Source organism: Anabrus simplex, chromosome 1, assembly GCF_040414725.1.
Source record: "Anabrus simplex isolate iqAnaSimp1 chromosome 1, ASM4041472v1, whole genome shotgun sequence".
NCBI classification, from domain to species: domain Eukaryota; kingdom Metazoa; phylum Arthropoda; class Insecta; order Orthoptera; family Tettigoniidae; genus Anabrus; species Anabrus simplex.
This window is the reverse complement of record NC_090265.1, coordinates 517,340,344-517,362,364: the sequence shown is the minus strand read 5'-3', so window position 1 is coordinate 517,362,364 and position 22,021 is coordinate 517,340,344. Positions and strand designations below refer to the sequence as shown.

General features: G+C 38.8%; 1 protein-coding gene across 4 annotated transcripts in view; it reads right to left on the bottom strand.

Annotated features, from left to right (window-relative positions):
- The window catches only part of LOC136868763 (zinc finger protein 271), a 148,921-nt gene that overhangs the window by 28,297 nt on the left and 98,603 nt on the right, over positions 1-22,021 (bottom strand). Inside the window, exon 2 of one of the 4 annotated variants that reach the window (XM_067144802.2) lies at positions 17,146-17,268. The exons of the other annotated variants lie outside the window; for them this stretch is intronic. Coding sequence (XP_067000903.2) covers positions 17,146-17,225 — 80 coding nt within the window. The 5' untranslated portion in view covers positions 17,226-17,268. The remainder of the gene's footprint in view (positions 1-17,145; positions 17,269-22,021) is intronic. 4 annotated transcript variants of the gene reach the window in all.

The following is a 22,021-nucleotide window of genomic DNA, read 5'->3' as shown; positions in this document are numbered from 1 at the left end:
TTGTTGCTTCTTTTTATCTCAATTTTATGAATTATAAGTATCAGTGATACACTAACTTGAAGTCAATACAGACCAAATAAATTAATAATAAATAATGTTATTTGTTTTACGTCCCACTAACTACTTTTTAAGGTCTTCGGAGACGCCGAGGTGCCGGAATTTAGTCCCGCAGGAGTTCTTTTTGTGCCAGTAAATCTACCGACACGGGGCTATCGTATTTGAGCACCTTCAAATACCACCGGACTGAGCCAGGATCGAACCTGCCAAGTTGAGGTTAGAAGGCCAGCGCCTTAACCGTCTGAGCCACTCAGCCTGGCTGCCAAATAAATTAAACCATTATGGTTAAAATAATAAACTCTGGTACTAAAATTTGTCGTATTTCCTTTCACTTTTACAACATTATGTAGTCTTTTTGGCACTGATTCAGCCAATTTATTCAGGCATTTTCTTCCTGTTAGTGTTTCAATGTTGCACTAACTCAGACAGGTTTTGGCAGCAAAGGAATACCAAAAGAGCTAGAATAGAGATGGAAGCAACAGTGACAATAAGGTTTCGTATCCCTGCCACAGGTGGGGTGCCAAGCCATATGAGGACCCACTTGATGGCTACCAACAGTACTAAAAGCGAGAGGGTTTGAAGATGGTAATTTATGGGAGTTAGGTAAGGTGGCTGTTAAGAGTTAAAACTCATATGATTTCCTATATATGTGTATATTAAACAGACGATGTACAAACAATATGCAAGTAATAATTAAGTTAGTCACTTAGTGTGACATACAAGATCTAGCCTTCCTCGGAACGGCTACTCCAACAAGTACAGAGTGGATTCTAAGCAGAGAGACCACAGAATGCTAAGTGATGGTAAACAGAGTATCGTGGATTCTAATGAATATTCTTTTCTTAATAATTCATGAAAAAAGGTTAATTTATAAATTAAAAATTATACACTTTATAAGTAATTGTCAAAATGAAGAAATCCAGATATCACAGTGTGGCTCTTATTATTAATGCAGATGAAAATATAACTAATTCCTAGTTGTCAAATCTTATTAAGCCTGCTTTCCTTTGGAACAGTAACTCCTGTCATTCTTTCACAGTTTTGCGTCGGGTGTAATACTGATGATGCGTTCTTCCTTGCTCTTGCACCTGAGGAGGTGGAGGAGCGGGGGATATAGGTGTGTCAAGAACTTCCTTGCTGTCACCTATAGCTTCAACTGAGGAGGAATATGTTGTAGGGCTATCTGTAGGTGGAGAAATTCCTATTCTTAGGACATATTCTCTATGGAATATTGTACAAGTGTTTCCTTGACGACTGCTTTCTATTGTAGAAATAATTTATATATTTTCTCTTGAGTTATTTGTTTGTTTTAATGTTGTCAATCTTATGTTAATTTTAAGGACACTTCCTCTAAAGCATTACTTTGTCAATTTATATATTTTTCATCTAAACAGTGTTATGTGGCTGAAGATGTTGATAATATACGAAACATGTAGCACTTTTAACCATTAAAAATTGCCTTAAGCAATCACTGTATCGACTAGGTGGAAAATAAATAAATACTTAATTGTGAATCTATTGAAGTGCGATACGGACCATGAAGCTGATTTTATGTAATCCTAATGCCAACCAGGCAAGCAAAGAAGTTAACACCTACCTCAACTTAAAGATGAAAATAGCTAAAGTGACAAAAGATATAGTGTGTTTGAAGGAATGCCTTAAAAATAATTTGACTCCCAGTTTTCTAACAAGCGCCCAAAGAAAAACTATATATTCTAATCATCATAAGTTTACTCAAATGAAGGTCAATAAAATATGGTTAAAAGGAGAAATTCAATTTATGTATAAGAGAAAGAAACTTCTTAATGAGAAAATGTACTTCGCACACCTCTCAGCACCACTGAACTTGCTTCCTCTGGAATGGGATTCTTTCCAGAAACATATCACTGAGAAAATGGAGAACACACTTAAAATGAAATAAGAAATTTTGGATAATAAATTATTTAAGTTGAAAAATTTAGCATCTAATAGAGAAGAAAGAAGGTTAGTTCCTAATCTTACGTTTGATGATAGCGTTTATCCACCTCCAATTAAAAACTTATCTGAGATAGAATTTAATCAAGAAAAAACCTCTATTTTAAGTCAAGGCCCTAATTTCAATTGGCCAAGTTCAAACAAAAGTTATGATTTAATCACCACATTAGCTGAAACAGAAACAGCAATACAGAATCTACCTGCAGATTTACAGAACGACATAAGGTATGAAGCTAAGAAGAAAATTCCTATTTTAGTAAAAGGTTTACAATTACTTCGAGGCACCAACCAGGCGGTTAATAACTTGAAACAAAAAATCAAGCTAAATAACTTAATTATCACAAAAGCAGATAAAAGAGGAACAGTTGTAGCCCTAGATAGAAATGTTTATATTGAAAAAACAGAAACATTTTTTAATAACAATTCGTTTAGTACAGTTGATAAAGACCTGACATCACGTATTCAGAGGGATCTTAAAAAACTATTAAAAAGCACGTCTTTCTTGTTTAATGAACATGATGTGCAAACATTAATAAATATGAACCCTAGACTCCCGACTGTGAGAGCACTGCCGAAATTACATAAACAGGGAGAACCAATTAGACCTATCATAAATTTCAAAAATAGCCCCATTTATAAAACTTCTAGATTTATACATAATTTCTTATCAAGTAAATAAGTATTTCATTGTAAAACACCTATCAAAAACTCAGTGGATTTTTGCAATCTAGTTAAAGATTTTAAACTTGGATCATCTCACATGACATGTTCGTTTGACATAACCAACATGTATACAAACATTCCAATAGAAGACACTATCAGAATCATTAAGAAGAATTTAATGAAGAACAAATTAGTAAGCATACCAGAAATTGAAGATTTTATTAATGTTTTAAAATTCGTGTTAAATAAAAATTATTTTACGTTTAATAATAAAATTTACCGACAAAAAGGACTCTCAATGGGAGCCCCAGCATCAGGAATATTGGCTAATATATACTTAGACTATTTGGAACACATGAAAATTATTAATCAAATAGAGGGTTTGGATTTTTGGACAAGTTATGTGGACGATGTTTACGCTATAATAGATAACAGGCTCACCGATAGCAATAAAGTTTTAAATATATTGAATAATTTGGATTCCAATATTAAATTCACTTTAGAAGAAGAAGTAGAAAGATCACTGAATTTTCTGGACATAGTCACAACAAGAGAAGAAAAAGGATTTTCTTTCAAAATACACAGAAAATCCACTTTCACACTGACCACTATCGAGAACAACTCGTTACACCCTGAGGCACAGAATAGATCAGCATATTATAGTTACGTTAACAGAGCGTTTAGTATTCCTTTATCCAAATCTGAAAGGAATAAAGAACTGTTGTTTATCCGACAACAAGCCCTCTTGAATTGTTTCAACAATAACATGATTGATAAAATAATTAATAAATTTTCGGAGAAGCAACAATCTAAATTAGCAGTCGAACCTAGTAAAACTGAAAAATACATCAAGTTCACATATAATAATCCAAACATACACGTAATAACAAATTTATTTAAGAGAAAAAATTTCAAAATTGCATTTTCCACCAATAACAACATGAAACATAGTATTTTCAACCACGATACAATAAATCTCTCGGAAAAAGATTTAAAAATTTTGATTCGGGAATATATATACTCACATGCTTTGAATGCAAGAATACATACATAGGACAATCTGGCCGCAATTTTAAAATTAGATATTTGGAACATGTGAATGCTGAAAAACATAGAAGATTCTCAGCTATGCGATCACACATGACTGCCACAGGTCATAAATTTACCAACATAGAACAAGACCTGACCATCATAAAAAAGTTAAAAAAGGGCAGCTTAATGAACACATATGAAGATCTATACATTCATCTAGACCAGGGATGACGAACCTTTAACAAATAGTGTGCCATTTTAAGTCTGGTTTATTATTCTCAACTGTTGACTGTGCCACTTGTTATTTTCCTTAACACGTTGAGTGCCGAGCCGATTGTAGCACACTATTCCACTGGTGCCAGGCATGTTTTTGAATTGCATTCCGCTGGTGCCAAAGCAATTGTACGCGTTATAGTCTGTTTATATAATCTTGGGATGTATTTATATGATGTACTAAGTAAATTTTATCTAAACATACCATGGTCATGTGTGACGCCATATGGTGTCACATCAATTTTTAGGAAAGATAAAATATAGCGTGGCGCCATATGGTGTCACAGAATTTTTGTCATGGAATGTGCAATACGAATTTCAAATACGGGATATTTATTTGCTAATTCAAATTAACGCAATATTTATTAAAACCTAGTAAAATGCAAAACAAGTACTTATATTACATTACACATTGTTGTGAACAGTTTTCTGATAACTCTAAACAATGAAAATATGCGTCTCGGCACGCCCAAGTTCTTGTTACTCGTAATTTTTCAAACCTTACTGGCATCGTTGTTCAAACATCGTCCTTTGTACACTTGTTTCATGTGCTGTTTTCATATTTACGTTTTGCACATCTGATCGGGAAGTTAAGGGGAACGCGCTAACTATACGCTACCTGGCTGCTAGCGCAGCTCGACGCAGCCCGGTTGGTTCACGTCCGCTGCTTCGTTCCCCCCTACCTCTCCGCCACACCCGATACTCCCGCGGCACTTCTAACTTTATGACTATTTATTTGTTCAATTTTGGCGTTTAAACTTGCGCTGGGTACATGCAGTTTTTACCTTAGCATTCTACTGCCTCCCTCGAATATTCCTACCAAATTTCAACCGAATCCGAGTGTAACACATGTATGGGTTCCCTCGTAAGATCATTACCAATATGTTCCATTTTTTATATTTTTGCACAACTATATAAACTGAGTGATATTACGTACGTAAACGAGGAATAAACAATGCCTGGTGCGCTTTCACCTGTGACAATGACCACTGGCCAGTCAGTGGCTTCGGAAGAATACTGTGGCGCCACATGGTGGCATAGAGTAAAAATACATAGCTGGAATAGACCCTGAAGTTTGCCCTTCACGTAGTACCAATTTTACGCGCATAGATGTCACAGCTGATTATCTATGGTGCATCGCCTGAAACTCAACTGTGCCGCCATATGGCGTCACGCCAACTCTGATTTCAAGAATGGTGTGCCGCCATATGGCGTCACGCAATCTCAAATTTGAAGACCACTGTGACGCCACATGGCGGCACGCGGCACCCAACGTGTTAAAGGAATAGCTACAACCTACAATACCCCCAATTCACGACTTCCTTTCCAAATCCCCAATTATGTTTCATAATATGTTATTTATTTACTGATTCATTAATTAATTAAATCAATTTATTTATGTATTTATTAGATTTATATCTTGTAAATACAGTTTATTGCATGCTCCGTGGTCTGTTTTGCAAATACTGAAAAAATTTAAATATGTAAGTTTTGAAAATACCTATTATTATTTGTAAATAAATCAATAATAAGCTCCCATTGTAACACACTTCGTTATTAAATATTATTACCGGGCGAGTTGGCCGCGTGGTTAGGGGCACGCAGCTGTGAGCTTGCATCTGGGAGATAGTGGGTTCGAGCCACACTGTAGGCAGCCCCGGAGAAGGTTTTCCGCGGTTTCTCATTTTCACACTGGGCAAATGTTGGGGCTGTATCTCAATTAAGGCCACGGCGGTTTCCTTCCCACTTGTAAGCCTTTCCTATCCCATCGTCGCCATAAGACCTATCTGTGTCGGTGGGACGCAAAACAAATTGTAAAAAGATAAATATTATTTGATACAAAAAATCAAAATAAGTCTCCGTGTCTCAGGCGGCAGCGCACCAGCCTGTCACCGCTGGGTTCCGTGGTTCAAATCCTGGTCACTCCATGTGAGATTTGTGCTGGACAAAGCAGAGGTGGGGCAGGTTTTTCTTCGGGTACTCTGGTTTTCCCTGTCATCTTTCATTCCAGCAACACTCTCCATTATCATTTCATCTGTCAGTCATTAATCACTGCCCCAGAGGAGTGTGACAGGCTTGGACAGACGGCACAATTCCTATCCTCGCCGCTAGATGGGGGTTTCATTCACTCCATTCCTCACCCGTCAAATGACTGGAAACAGGCTGTGGATTTTGATTTCTACAGAAATCAAAAATACTACTTTGCCAATGGACTTCACTTCCTCCATTAACTTCATTACCTTTCCATGTTGCCGTAGTTCGTATACTCAACAATTTAACTAATTTCTACCTCATCACATTTCCGCAAGGAAATCAGAACGAAACAGCTATCCTTGCTTGTAAGGTCACATCCATTCTTTCATCAAAACATTCTGCATACATCTGAGATTTAATCCAAATTAGCTTTCAATTACTCCGAAACTTCTTCGCTCATTTTTATTATTCTATCCCTGACAGCAGTTCAGCTGGCTGGCATTCCTTCCATTCTGTTAATTATTTGATCATTAGGGAAATTTTCAAATAATGTGTCGGACGTCAATAAGGAAGTTTATTTCAAGAATTCACCGTCAGAAAACGGTTTCCCACGCATGCTGTACTATGCAGTGAGACAGATGGAAACAGATGAACTGATATTATTGCTTGGCCGGAAGGATGATACAAAAGAACTAGTTTGTTTTGTGTAATGTTGTATATTTCGGATACGAACTCTCTTCTTTCTTCATTTGGCATGGAACAAACATTTGAGTGATTAGTCTCGAAATGGTGCTTTACATTAAATGTGTGGCAACAAATCTTTCTATCAGGACGAATTCCCTTGTCCACTGTTCTTGAAAAATCCGGTCACTACCTTTGTTAAGTTTCTGTTCTTTTCGGCACTGAAAACATGTTTGTAATGTCCGTGTACAAAACCACCAGAAAACGACATTGTTATCTCACTTGACTTTCGAACCTGTCTGTGTAGCAGTGGTTTTATATTGCACGTCCGGGTGGAACAAGTATTTAGATTTTCGATATTTATTTCTTACACGTGAAACACTATAAGATACGTATTATCTGTGTCACAAGACGTATATAAAAATATTATGTTCATGTGGCGTGCCAGCAAAATCGTGCTCGCGTGTCACTAGGCATAGGTTCGCCATCCCTGATCTAGACCAACTTGTAAAGAAAAATGATAACCTTAATGAGGCTGTAGAATATAAAAATCCATTATATTATCAAATTGTAGTATATTTGAAAATGCTTGAGAAAGATCACGAAAAAAGAATAGGAATTTCTCCACCTACAGATAGCCCTACAACTTATTCCTCCTGTTGAAGCTATAGGTGACAGCAAGGAAGTTCTTGACACACCTATATCCCCCGCTCCTCCACCTCCTCAGGTGCAAGAGCAAGGAAGAACGCATCATCAATATTACACCCGACGCAAAACTGTGAAAGAATGACAGGAGTTACTGTTCCAAAGGAAAGCAGGCTTAATAAGATTTGACAACTAGGAATTAGTTATATTTTCATCTGCATTAATAATAAGAGCCACACTGTGATATCTGGATTTCTTCATTTTGACAATTACTTATAAAGTGTATAATTTTAATTTATAAATTGACCTTTTTTCATGAATTATTAAGAAAAGAATATTCATTAGGACATATTCTCTATGGAATATTGTACAAGTGTTTTCTTGACAACTGCTTTCTATTGTAGAAAAAATTTATATATTTTCTCTTGAGTTATTTGTTTGTTTTAATGTTGTCAATCTTATGTTAATTTTAAGGACACTTCCTCTAAAACATTACTTTGTCAATTTATATATTTTTCATCTAAACAGTGTTATGTGGCTGAAGATGTTGATAATATACGAAACATGTAGCACTTTTAACCAATAAAAATTGCCTTAAGCAATCATTGTATCGACTAGGTGGAAAATAAATAAATACTTAATTGTGAATCGAAGTATGGACGATGAATACCGAATGCTACCAACACCTTCCAACTCTATCTACTATGACTTAAGTCCAAGTAGTGACACCACTCCTGAAAACCGATAGGCCTCCCTTGACGTGAGCTGAAGGTAAGACTGCCGAAGGCAAAGACCAAAGCAAAAATATGCTGTTCCCTTGTTTAACACATGGGTGACGGGCCCCGAGAAATCTCGTAGTACGCTCGCCAGCGGTAGGTGACGGGCCCCGAGAAATCTCGGTTTTATTCACAACATTGTTTTCGGTCTTCCTGTGACATCTCTTGAGCATATATTGAACTATTTTGGACTTGCACATCAAGTAAAATAAACCGTAGATGTATATCTGCCACTTTTCTTTTATCACGGCCTCTTTTATTCTTTGATTTAGTTTCGAAACGTCGACTTTCTTTCTGCCGGTTCAGTCAATGACAAGATGGAGCGCCCGCGGAATACGGTGTTAGCTGAAGACGATATTTTAGAAGAATTACATGCCGATGATTGTTCAAATGGATATAGTGATAATGAATTAGTGGAAACTGAATGTGAGGGTGATAGTGGAAGTGATATTTAAGCCTCTACATGCCGTAATTTACCTAGTGTGCTTATTTATTCAAGTGACTCTGACGATGACAACGATGTAAACATTAATGATGTGTTAAGAATTGACGCTGAAGATGGTTTTATAAAGGCAGATCCACTACTACTAGGGGCATTGGAGAGTACTCATACCAACTTTAAAGATAAAATCTTGACTGGTTTAATATTTATGTACATTTGTATAATCATGTGCACCCTAGTGTGCTTAGTAGGAAAATGTCCGGTCCACAGGGTATGTGACAAGCTCAAGCATCCGGTCAGCAATGTGTTAACATTAATATTTTAAGGAACTAGCAAATGATATGAATAATACTCCTACTCTCAGAACCCAGGCGTGGTTCGCTTCCTACTAATTTTCATCTGCTCCCTGGTGACACCCCGACCCATGCTAAGTGAACCCCTGGGGCTCTCAACTTAGAGCATGGGTTGGCGACCACAGGGCCCTTAGCTGAGTTCTGGCATTGCTTCCACTTACTTGTGCCAGGCTGCTATCTTTCTTCTATCCTGTCCAACCTCCCTTGGTCAACTCTTGTTCTTTTTCGACTCTGACAGTATTAGAGTTGTTGAGGCCTAGAGAGTCTTTCATTTTCACGCATTTCGTGGCCCTTGCCTTTCTTTGCCCAATACCTTCATTTTTCAAAGTGTTGGATCCCTTCGATTTTTACTTTCTGATTAGTGTTATATAGAGGATGGTTGCCTAGTTGTACTTCCTCTTAAAACAATAATCTCCACCACCATGCTAAGTGAAACTTCTTGTCTTGATAATTATTACTTCCCTTCTTCCTTGTTAATACAGTAGAGTCTTGTTAATCCAAACTAATTGGGACCGGAGTCTGTTCGGATTACGAAATTTTCGCATGAACCAAAAAATATTTTCTAATAATAATGTTATTGTTTCTACGTCCCACTGACTACTTTTACGGTTTCCGGAGACTCCTAGGTGCCGGGATTTTTTCCCGAAGGAGTTCTTTTACGTGTCAGTAAATCTACCGACACGAGGCTGACGTATTTGAGCACCTTCAAATACCACCGCACTGAGCCAGGATCGAACCTGCCAAGTTGGGGTCAGAAGGCCAGCGCCTCAACTGTCTGAGGAAAATAGTTTCTACAATACAGTACAGTACATACTGTAATTTGAAATGTCCATTCTTTAGCAGTTATGTTAATAAAATACTGTATAAAATAACAGTAGGGTAGTTAAGAACCCGCAGAAGAGAAAACTACTATGAAAATGACATTAGTGAGTGGATGGAAACCGACTGTCATCAATTACAAACAGACGAAATTGTAGCTATGGTGGAGAAAGAATTTGGAGTAGATGAGGAACAGAGTGATGACAAAGAAGATCACAATGAACAACTAGTATCACATTCAGATGCCGCGGCCGCCTTAGGACTTCCCGTACGCTACGTCGAGCAACACTCCACTGTTACGTCCACTGATGTCATGTTTATGAGATGCTGGTTTAACACTGCATCTTCGAGTAAACTTCTTATCAGCCGACTCAGAATGTTGGTGTGTCAGAAACCACATACTCATTTCACAAACCCTCCAAGAAAGAAAATACCTCCAAACTTCAAAATGAAACTGTTGCTAAACAATTCAAAAATGCCATAACAGAGCAATTAACTTCCAATCCAATCAATACCAAGGATGTGGAGCTGGAGTGGGCTACACTTCATAACTATCATCAGAGATTCCGTTGGTAAACGAAATTGTGTGTTGGTGATAGAGAATTCATGCTCAGCACAGAGGCCAAGAAGAAATAATCCATTTGCATTACAGTTTTCTATGCCTTGATTGTCCATGACATTACTCAATAGCCGATTATATCTACCCACTCTAGCACTGAAGTCAACAAGTAATAATAATTTATCCATGGTGGGCACTATAGAAAGTATTGTATTCAGTTGATGGTAGAATGAATTCTTAGAATTTTCAGAGCTGTCCAGAGTGTGGTATGCGGAGGGTCATGAGTCCTTCATTAACTGCAGTAGGTCTTAACCTAAACATGTTTACCAGTTTTGTTTTCACTGCAAATCCAACACCATGAATTCGATGTTCACCTTCATTTTTCCCTTTCCAGAAGATGTTATAGCCTGAACTAGATTCAGTAAGTTTTCCCCTCATTCCGCAATCTAGTTTCACTTAATGCGGCAACATCGATGTTAAGCCTTGCTAGCTCATGAGTGACAAGAGCTGTTCGTCTGTCAGGTCTGGTATTACTGTCTAGTAAAGTTCTGACTTTCCACAATCCTATAAGCAAAGTTCTCTCACGTTTAGGACCGCAAAATTGGGGTGTCCCTCTGGGTGCGGTTTCCTGGCCAGGATCTGAGTGTGACTACCGAAGTTTGGCCCACATTTTCTAGGGCCTTCCCCACTTGGGGTGGGCAGCAGTGATCATAAATAAGCCTGCCCACTCACAGTTGCAGGACTGGATACCTGAGTAGCCACTAAGTCTCAGGAAAGGCGACCATCACACACCTGCCACCAACGTGCAGGTCCAGACTAGAAGCTCCTGATTTCACCCTAAATCTGCTTCCACCAAACTTATCCTACTGCTGATGTATTTTTTAGGAGTAGCAGGAGAAAATGCCACGAGCATGACTTCGTTTAAGGTGGACTTCAACTTGCACGGAGGAGGCCCACACACTATGATTTCAGAGCCTTTCACCGCGGCACATATAGTATGAGACAGGCAGCAGCAAGCTCCAAAACTGCAACGGATTGCCGCTGACTCCAAATTAGTTGAGTAGCGCCTTTACAGCCAGTTTGTTTGGATTTATCCCCTTCCGCCTCCACAGCCACTGGGAAACTATAATATTGGAAACGGATCCTCTTCCACCTGTCTTGCCATTGGGCACATTAACCTGTGTTAGGGCCCTCCATATTTATGTCCCATGGAGAGAGGGTGTCCCAGTATTTTAAAGCCCCCAGGATTGGGCTACCTGTTGGTCCACAGTTCCGAAGATCATCCCTATGGAAACCCCCTATCCGCCACTCGGAGAGCGCTCTGAAGGGGGCTGGTTCCCCTGATTACTCGTTGGGAGTTAACCCCAGCCACAATGGTTGAGGTTATTTGCAGAGCAGCACGTATAAATAATATAGATACAGAAATACTAAAAGTGGATGAAGAGGCCACCATTAACTTGCTCCTACCATTATTGGGGAAAATATTGAAAGAAGAGAGAATTCCATCTGACTGGAAAGAGGGCTTGATTGTGAAACTTCCCAAAAAGAGGTGACACCACATTGTGTAAAAACTGGAGAGGAATAACACTACCGAGCATTCAAAGTAAAATTCTCTCTAGAATAATTCTAAACAGAGTAAAGGATTCAACTGAGCAGCATCTTCAAAAAGAACAAGCTGGTTTCTGTTGACAGCACAGCTGTGTTGATCTAATAAATATGCTAAGAATAATTTTAGAGCAAAGTAATGAATGGCAGCCCCATTTGTACTTGACATTCATAGACTTCGAAAGAGCATTTGATTCAGTAAACAGGACTGTAATGTGAAATATGGAGTACCACGCAAGATCTTGAAACTCATGAAGGAAATGTATGAAGGGTACGGATACAAAGTAGTACATAAGGGAAAGCTCACAGATTATGTGAATGTCACAAGTGGAGTTCGCCAGGGATGCATTATTTCACCAACAACTTTTTTAGTGGTGCTCGATAATGTCATGAGAAAAATATTGGGTAGAAGGAAAAGAGAAATACAATGGGGAATGGGGGAAAAGACTGGAAGATTTAGAATTTGCAGATGATATTTGTCTTTTGTCTTCAAGAATTAGTGATATGAAACACAAGTTGGAAGGATTACAGAAGGAAGCAGAGGCTGCAGGACTCAATATAAATGTTGTTGAGATCAAGGAAATGACAGTAAATGCTAAAATTGATGAAAGAATGTTTGTGGCAGGAGAGGAGATTGAAGAAGTTAAAACATTTACCTACTTGGGAAGTGTAGTGACAAGAGGAGGAGAGGCAGAAGTGAGCCAGAATAAGGAAAGCAAATGGAGCCTATATGCAGCTGTGTGCAGTGTGGAAGAATAACATTTCAAGGAAGACAAAAATAAAAATTTTCAATACAAATGTTAAATCAGTCCTATATGCTTCGAAGGTTAGCCAAACTATCACTAAACTGTTGCAGACATTTATAAACCGTTGCTTACGACGCATCATAAACATCAGATGACCATAAACATCCAATGACGATTTATGGAGAACAACAAACCAAGTTTGAGTCGCAGTGGAAATCAAGAGAAGGAAATGGAAATGGATAGGTCATACTTTGAGAAAGCCAGCAGGATGTATAGAACGTGCAGAATGGAATGGAATCCACAATGCACGGAGGAGATGTCGTCCTAGGAAGACCTGGAGGAGGACTGTAGGGGAGGAGGCCCTTGTAGTAGGGAAGACTTGGAAAGAAGTTAAAGCAAGTCAACGACCACAATGGAGACATTTCATGGATGCCCGATGTTCCAGTGGGAATGAGAGGAATTAAGGTCAAGGTAAGGTACATTACATTTACATAAAAATTAGTTGCCTCGACACTTGGTTCCCTAGAACCATGTAGATTTCCACGAGATGCTCGCAATGACTGGACATCAATTATATCTGAAGGACTACAAAGTATTGTTTGAACACAGTAACTGACTTTGAAGCAATATTTTGTAGTTTCCATGGACCTGAAACCATTTTAAAGTGCAAAGGTGTGATCAAATACTGCAGCTTGTTACAGCCAGTGATAACATTAGTTGGTCTTAGACACTTATTTGTATTAGAAATGTAAAATTGAAAGTCCCTGCGATGCAAAAATATGCTGAAAAGAAGAATCAGCTGTGAGCTGCTTCATCCACAGCAAAATTAATGTAATTTTGGAGATTCCTTCCACTGAAATAAGTGCAATTAGCCTTTTCCTTTATGTTCTACAGAGGGGTTCAGAAAAATGTACACATTCTTTGATAGTTAATATCTTTGGAGCAAAAGACATATCTCTGCAATTCTTGCACGGCAGCGTCGCCCATTGTTTTCTCAACAGATGAAGGTCACGTGAATGGCGCAACAATCTTGGCACGCGTTTTCCACCAGATGACAGTACAGCAATGAGTGAAGTAAGATTGTTGTTTGAGCAACACAAGGCTGTATTGAAGTGGTAGTGGAAGAACAAAATCATGATGGATGTACAACAGCAATTGCAAAATGTGTACAGAACACAGCCACCAATATGTACAACAATTTATTGTATTTGGGATAAATTTGAAGCAGACGGTACTGTTCAGGATGTGCATAAGAGAAGGTCTGGCCATTCCAGCGCTGCTGTACTGAAAAATTTTACTAGGTCACCTCAATAATCTGTCAATGATGGTGTGCGTGAAAGTGGGGTACACCGATCAACCGTACGACGAATTCTGAAGGCTGCAAAGTGGAAAGTGGATATTTCAAGATCGCTACATGCTACGAATGAGGACGACCCGGATCGAAGAATGGTGTACTACTAGTGGTTTGAAGGCATGGTTCACGAGGATGAACAGTTTGCAGAGATGGTTATCTGGTCTGATGAGGCGTAATTCAAACTGAACGATACTGTAAACTGCCACAACTGCGTGTACTGGGCTCCTGAAAGTCATCGTGTTCGTTAATCTACCCGGTGTTAATGTGTGGTGTGGTGTAACATCGCGTGGTTTGATTGGTACCGTAACTGGTGAGGTGTATCTTCATATGCTGAAAACATCGATTTTACCTGCCATCCAAGAAGTGTTTGGAAATGAAAGATTTTACTTACAACAAGATGGCGCTCCGCCTCTCTACCACAGAGATGCCAGAGCCTGCTTGGATGAAAATCTATCTGGATGATGGATAGATCGAAGAGGAGCTGTTGCGGATCCACTACGATCTCCAGACCGTACACCTCTTGACTTCTACCTAGAAGGGACCTTGAAAAATGAAAGTTTATCGACAGAAGCCAGCTACACTGAACGAGCTACAAGAAACCATAGAAACGTCCTGTACGGCTATCACTACGGCAACACGGACAGCCATAGTATAGTCAGCAGTTCAGTAGTCTTGACGTTGTTTGGCTGCTAGCGGAGGGTCACTTTGAACACACAAAATAACTATCCCCTCCAGTGTAAGAACTGTAATGGTATGTCATTTTGTTCCATTAATATTGACTACCAAAGAGTGTCTATTTTTCTGGACCCTCCTGTATTACGATATGTATATATTGCATAACTGCAAATTTTATTCTGTGTCTAATTTAATCCCATAAAGTGTGTATTATCACGCAAGATAGAGCTACTGCTATGTCTCATTGTTCATAATATAGCGCACTCGTGTCCTCGCAGTGACGTCACCCGCCTTGCAGCCAATAGGTACTGCTCCCCATAAATCTCGCTGTATGGACTTGCCTGGGTCTTTGTTTCAAATCATTCTGACATGTTGTCATAAACTCACACACACTTCCTTGTTGTTCTTTGATACACGTGTATAATATCAGCATTAATCTCTTCTGGCATGTTCTTATATGTCAAGCGCTCTTATTTAAGCCTCCATATAGTATATGATCATTTTGTCAAGTCCGCCTCCGTAGCGTAACGATTAGTGTTATTAGCTGCCGTCCTCGGGGGCCTAGGTTCGATTCCCGGTATTGCCAGAAATTTAAAAATGGCAGGTGGGCTGGTATGTGGTTAAAATGGCACATGCAGCTCACCTCCAGTGGGGGTGTGCCTGAAAAGAGCTGCACCACCTCAGGATGAGGACACGAGTTTTTTTTTTTGTCTGACTCGTTGGCTGAACGGTCAGCGTACTGGCCTTCGATTCAGAGGGTCCCGGGTTCGATTCCCGGCCGGGTCGGGGATTTTAACCTTAATTGGTTAATTCCAATGGCACAGGGGCTGGGTGTATGTGTTGTCTTCATCATTTCATCCTCATCACGACGCGCAGGTCACCTACGGGAGTCAAATGGAAAGACCTGCACCTGGCGAGCCAAACCCGTCCTGGGATATCCCGGCACTAAAAGCCATACGACATTTCATTTTATCTTGTCAATGCAGTCAATTCTCACATTTTCAGTTTCATTGAGTGTTTAGAATCTAACTTCATGTATTTGCATATGACAGGAAAACATACATGAGAAGGCCTAAAAATGCTGAATATGATTCCAATTATACAAAGAAGACACATTTGGAGAAGGAAACATTATGGTTTGGGGATGCTTTTCCCATAACGGTGTAGACTCCATATTTTGGATTGAAGGTATGATGTCAAAAGAGATTAGAAACATTCTAAATGATACCATACCACCATATGCAAGGGAAAACATGTCAGCCAACTGCCCTTTCAGCAGGATAACAATCCGAAGGCCCCTGTGGGTGAGGGCGGTAGAATAACACCCACGGTATCCCCTCCCTGTCATAAGAAGTGACTAAAAGGGGCCCTCAGCTGAGTCCTGGCATTGCCTCCACTTACTTGTGCCATGCTCCTCACTTTCATCTATCCTATCTGACCTCCCTTGTTCCTTTCTGACCCCGATGGTATTAAAGCACTCGAGGCCTAGGGAGTCTCATTTTCATGCCCTTAGACATTTATTTGTACTAGAAACGTAAAAATGAAGTCCCTGCGGTGCAAAAATATACTGAAAAGAAGAATCAACTGTGTGTAATTTTGGAGATTCCTTCCACTGAAATAAGTGCAATTAGTCTTTTCCCTCTACAGAGGGGTTCAGAAAAATGTACCTACTCTTTTTCTTTCTTTGGCCAATATATTTATTTTTTACAGTGTCTGATCCCTTCCATTTTTTCCCTCTGATAAGTTTTATATAGAGGATGGTTGCCTAGTTGTACTTCCTCTTAAAACAATGATCACTAGCACCACTAATAATCCAACGCACTCCTCCAAATTGGTAAAGAAATGCTCTGAATCACAATTATAAACTTGGATTTCTGACATAATCAATACTTGATTTATTTCTGACGTATTTACATTACAAATACATTTCGCAGTACCAGTTTTGATCTCTATTAGAAGCCATCTTCAGCTGCTGAAGAACCTTATTTGATAAAACAACATATACAATAATATTAAACACACTACTTACTTCTGAGAGTATATAATACAGTTTATAATAAAATTGCATCAGATTAGAGTTATAAAGCTTCAGGTCTAAAATTATGTCAAAAAGTTCATTTGCACTGTTCTCGAATACATTAGATCTATTCTATCGAATAGTGTTCAGCTGCCTTGGTAACAAAGCTGCTCGTGTTTGTTGGCGGTGGTTGTGATTTTTATAAGCAAAAGAAGTGTGTGCTCATTAGCCCCTATTTGGCAGTAGGATAATAAAGATGACTATCAAAATTAGTAGAATATGAAGACACAAGATGACTTAACAAAATTAATAGAAAGTGAAGGAACAAGATGACTATCAAAATTAGTAGAAAGTGCAGGAACAATCACTCGAAGAATGAGGGTAAACAGAATTTTAAAAAAGGGGGTTGGAAGCCTAGGCCTCAATTGCTTTCATATGTGATTGCCTACAATGTCCTGAGTACCTAAAACTTATTTTATTAACAATAACATTATACTAACCAACTATTGTCGTTAGTTGAAATGTGTTCTGTCCTTTTCTGCTGCCAGTCATCTCCAATAGATAGTATCACTGCTGCCATTATCCAAAAGCTAACCCATCAGTGATGGGTATGACAGCTAGTACTGTATATAAATAAAAAAATAAAAAAAGTGAAGCTTGAAATAATAATAGTAATAATATTAACAGATATTCACGATTATTACAAATTTCCAAATATCTCCAAAAATATTAGTTCCATTAAGAAAGTGTGATGATGATGAGACTCCAGTTTGAAAATGGCGTGAAAGATCTATTTCAGTTGTATGCCCCACAAACTGGTTGCATAGATGAACATCTAGAGGACTTCTTAGAGGAAGTGGAAAGACAGATAGAAGATAAGGAAGTCTATTGATGGGAGATCTAAATGCTCAAGTTGGAACGGAAAGACAAGGAAGGGAAGATGTTGTAGGGCCTTTAGATATGGAAATGTAAATCCAGAAGGCGAGCTGTTGGTGGATTTTTGCATGAGGAATCAAATGATTGTTGGAAACACCTGGTTTAGGAAGAAGAACAGTCAGAAGATTACAAGGTATGGTTGAGGAGACAGACGAACAACGACCATGACTGATTATATTATCATAGAGAAAGAACACCGGAAGAACCTTTATGTAACAGCCATGCCTAAAGAAGCCTTTGGTGGAGATCATAGAGTTGTGATAGGAAAACAAAGTTGGAAAGATTGAAAAACCCCAATTAAGAAGAGAGAAAAGAAATAAGTATGGAAGTTGAAGGAGAAAAGCATACAAGAAGAATTTCAAAGGGAAATAATACCCTTGGTACCCAGGACAGAGGTGGGGAATGTTGAAGAGGAATGGAAAAGATTTAAGGAAGCACTGGTTGGATGTGCAGAAAAGGTATGTGGTAGAACATCAGGAAATGTGAAAGACAAAGAAACACACTGGTGGAATGATAGGGTAAAGATTAAAGTGAAGGAAAAGAAAATGGCATGGAAAGCATGGAAAACATCTAAGACTGAAGAAAGTGGAAGAAAATATGTGGAGGCAAAGAATTTGGCCAAGAAAGTAGTGGAGGAAGAGGAAAAGCTGGGCCTTATTCATACAGAAATTGAGAGATGATACGCAGGGCAACAAGAAATTACTGTATGGTATCTTAAGAAACAAAAAGAGAGATCAAGTAAACACCAGATTTGTGAAGGATGAAGGTGGCATAATTTTAACAAAGCCAGAAGAAATAAGAAATAGATGGAGAGAGTATTTTCAGAAGCTGATGAACATAAGAACGGATGACAGTCATTCAATGGACGACCAGGAAAGGCAATTAGTTGATGAAGAAATAGATAAAGAAATTACAATGAATGAAATTGAAATGGCAGTAAGAAAGATGAAGAATGGAAAAAACTGCTGGAATAGATGAAATTTCAGTGGAGATGATAAAGGCAGCTGGAGCTGTAGGCCTGCAGTGGACATCAGGTTCTCAGGAATGTCTGGGAGAATAAGGAGGTCCCTGAGGATTGGCAAAAGGAATAATCATCCCAATTTTCAAGAAAGGTGATAAGAAAGTTTTGAAGAACTATAGGGGAATTACTCTAATATCCCATGTTGCTAAGATAATGGAAAGGATACTGGAAAGTAGAATAAGGTTGAGGGTTGAGAATCAGATACAGGAAAATCAGTTTGGTTTCAGAAGTGGAAGGTCAACAATAGAGCCCATTTTCATATGAGACAACTAATGGAAAAGCATTGGGAGTATGGGAATGATATGGTGATGACATTCATTGACATTGAAAAGGCATATGACAGTGTCCCCAGTACGAAAGTTTGGGACAGTCTGGTGCAAAAAGGAATTGGACATGGATTAATAAAAATGATCATGGCATTGTATAAGGAATGTTGTAGTTGCGTGCAAACACAAGCTGGCAGGACAAGTTGGATCAAAATAACTAGTGGGCTGAGACAGGGAAGTGTTCTATCACCAATCCTGTTTACAATAGTAATGGATGACATCATGAGAACAGCAAAAGCAGCATATGGAAGAAGAGAAATGAACATGATGTTATTTGCAGATGATATTGTGATTTGGGGAGAAGACGACAGGAAGGTTCAAGAACAGTTGAATGTGGTGAATGAGAAGATCGAAGAATGTGGATTGAAAATAAGTGTAGAAAAGAGTAAAACTCTTGTTATGACTAGAGGGGAGAAAGAAGGGAAAGGTCAGATTAGACTTGCAGACAAGCCCCTGGAAGTAGTGGAAACGTTTCAATACCTGGGGAGTGAATTAATGGAGAATGCTCGACTGGATGCTGAGATTAGTAAAAGGATTCAAGCTGGAAGTTGTTTCTATCATAGTGTAAGAAACATGTTATGGGACAAAGATGTGCCAACGGAAGCAAAGGATACTATGTACAAGATGTATTACGTACCCATAACAACTTACGGAGCAGAAACTTGGACAATGACAAAGAAGGATGAGAGTCGAATACAGGTAGCCGAAATGAAGTTCTTGAGGAGTATGATACAGAAGAGTAGAAGAGACAAAATAAGGAATGAGAAAATCCGGGAAGAAATTAGAGTGGAAAAAATGAATGATAGAATAGAGAAGAGCCGACTAAGATGGTTTGGCCACATAAAGCAAATGAGCGACGAAAGAATGCCAAAAAAGGTGATGGAAATGCAAATCCAAGGAAAGAGAGGCCGTGGACGACCACGATTGAGATGGAAGGATACCATCCAACGCAGCATTATAGAAAGAAACCTGGACTGGGACACAGTGTTGGAGGAGGAGTGGTGGAAAGACTGAAGAAAGTGGAGAGGAACCATATTTGCCCCTACCCAGCTACAGCTGGATAAAGGGAAGTGATGATGATGATGATGATGATGATGAAGAAGAAAGTGTACATAACAATTATAGAAAATTATTTTTTTATTCCTTTTTCAGTTTTCATAAAATTTTATCATACAAACCATAATAATGGAGATACAAATTTACACTTCTAATGAAGTCTATTGATGCCAAACATTGCTGGCCTACAATGCCCTAAGCCCATAAAACCGGGCCAAGTTGATATGTGACACAATTCGCATCACAACTTCAGAGTGTGTGTGGGGAAAAGTGGCAGAAGAAGAGGAATAACACGATGTTCAAGGCATTAAGGGATGGTATTTATTACGTAAGTGTGACTGTGTGTCTTGAGTCAGGAGGGTTTAAAAAGTTATTTAATACTTTTAAATATACTTAGGACCATAAATAATTTAAATCAAGTTAAAATGGAAGAAGAGTTGGCATTAGAATTAATTAGAAAACTGGGCTAACCCCAATTGTGTGACACAACTTGCATCACAACCTCATAGTGAGTGTAAAGCGGTAGAAGAAGAGGAATAAGAATATAGTGCAATGGAAGAATGTACGTAAAGCAATCAATTATCTCAATCAAACTTCAATATTCCTTATATTGTCTGCGCTCAATACTGTGATTTGTTATAATGGAAGTCATTTCTCTTCGGTTTTGACTTAATCTATAATTGTTAGGTTCTTCGGTAACAAATTAAGTATAATATGATTTTATAAAATACCTGAAAAAGAAAGAATTTAATACCAAGAGTACCGGTATATCTGAAACGAATTTCGAGTTAAATGTTTCTTTTTCATGTATAATCTGAGGTAACCCACTGGCGTATACTGACGGCTCCCAGCTGTGTGACTGTTCGGAGATGTAACGTAGCTTGGCGGCTCACAGCCGTGGAGCTGAGCACGAGTAGCTTTGTGCACATATTTCAGACGTTCATCAAGAGATGGCACTGACGTATTATATACTGCAGGAAAGAGGAAGAGTTACTCTTTCTTGCCATAGTGATTACATTCGATTATCTCAAACAGTTCACATTACAATCAACCTTGAAAAGACGTTGCATGATGGCTCGCAGCCATGGAGCAGAGCGCGAGTAGTTCTGAGTGTGTATTTCAGACATTCATCACGAGATGGAACTATCTGTTTCATACCGTTAGAAAGAGGAAGAGTTGCTCCTTTTTGCACTCAAATAGTTCACATTATAATCGACCTTGAAAAGATGTAGTTTAATGGCTCGCAGCCATGGAGCCGAGCACGTGTATATTTGAGCGTGTATTTCAGAAGTTCATCAAGAGATGGAAGTAACATGTTATATACCGTTGGAAAGAGTTGTACTTTCTCAGAATAGTAATTGCATTTCATTATCTCGAAGAGTTAGCATTGTAATCAATCTTGAAAAGTTACTCCCCGTTGTATCTGTTCCTAACCAAGGTGAGTAGATGAGTAGCATGGCGTGTAGAAGGCAGTTATCAGCTAACGGTGATATATCGGATATGCTGAACAGATAATGAAAGCGAGTGAGAAACTTCAGATTTTTAAGTAACAGTGGCAGATCCGAGAAAACTGACAGCAAATCAGAAAATTCTGTTGGTGATAGTGATGTCTTTAATGTTGAAATGCCATATGCTAGAACTGCTAAAAAGATGAAAAATGAAAACTACTGAAAAGGCAAAATATCCAAACATAGGATTTATGATATTTTATTTTGAAAATTAAAGTTTGTGTGCCTCCGTGGCTCATGCAGTAGCGTGCCGGCCTCTCACCGCTGGGTTCCGGGATGCAAATTCCGGTTTTGGAGCAATGCTGAATAGAGCAGAGGCGGAACAGGTTTTCCTCTAGGTACTCCGGTTTGCCCTGTCCTCTTTCATTCTAGCAATACTCTTCAGTATTATTTCATTTGTCAGTCATTAATCAATGCCCCAGAGGAGTGCGAAAGGCTTTGGCAGCCAACACAGCTCCTATCCTCGCGGCTGGATGGAGGCTTCATTCATTCCGTTCCTCACCCGGTCAAATGACTGGCAAACAGGATG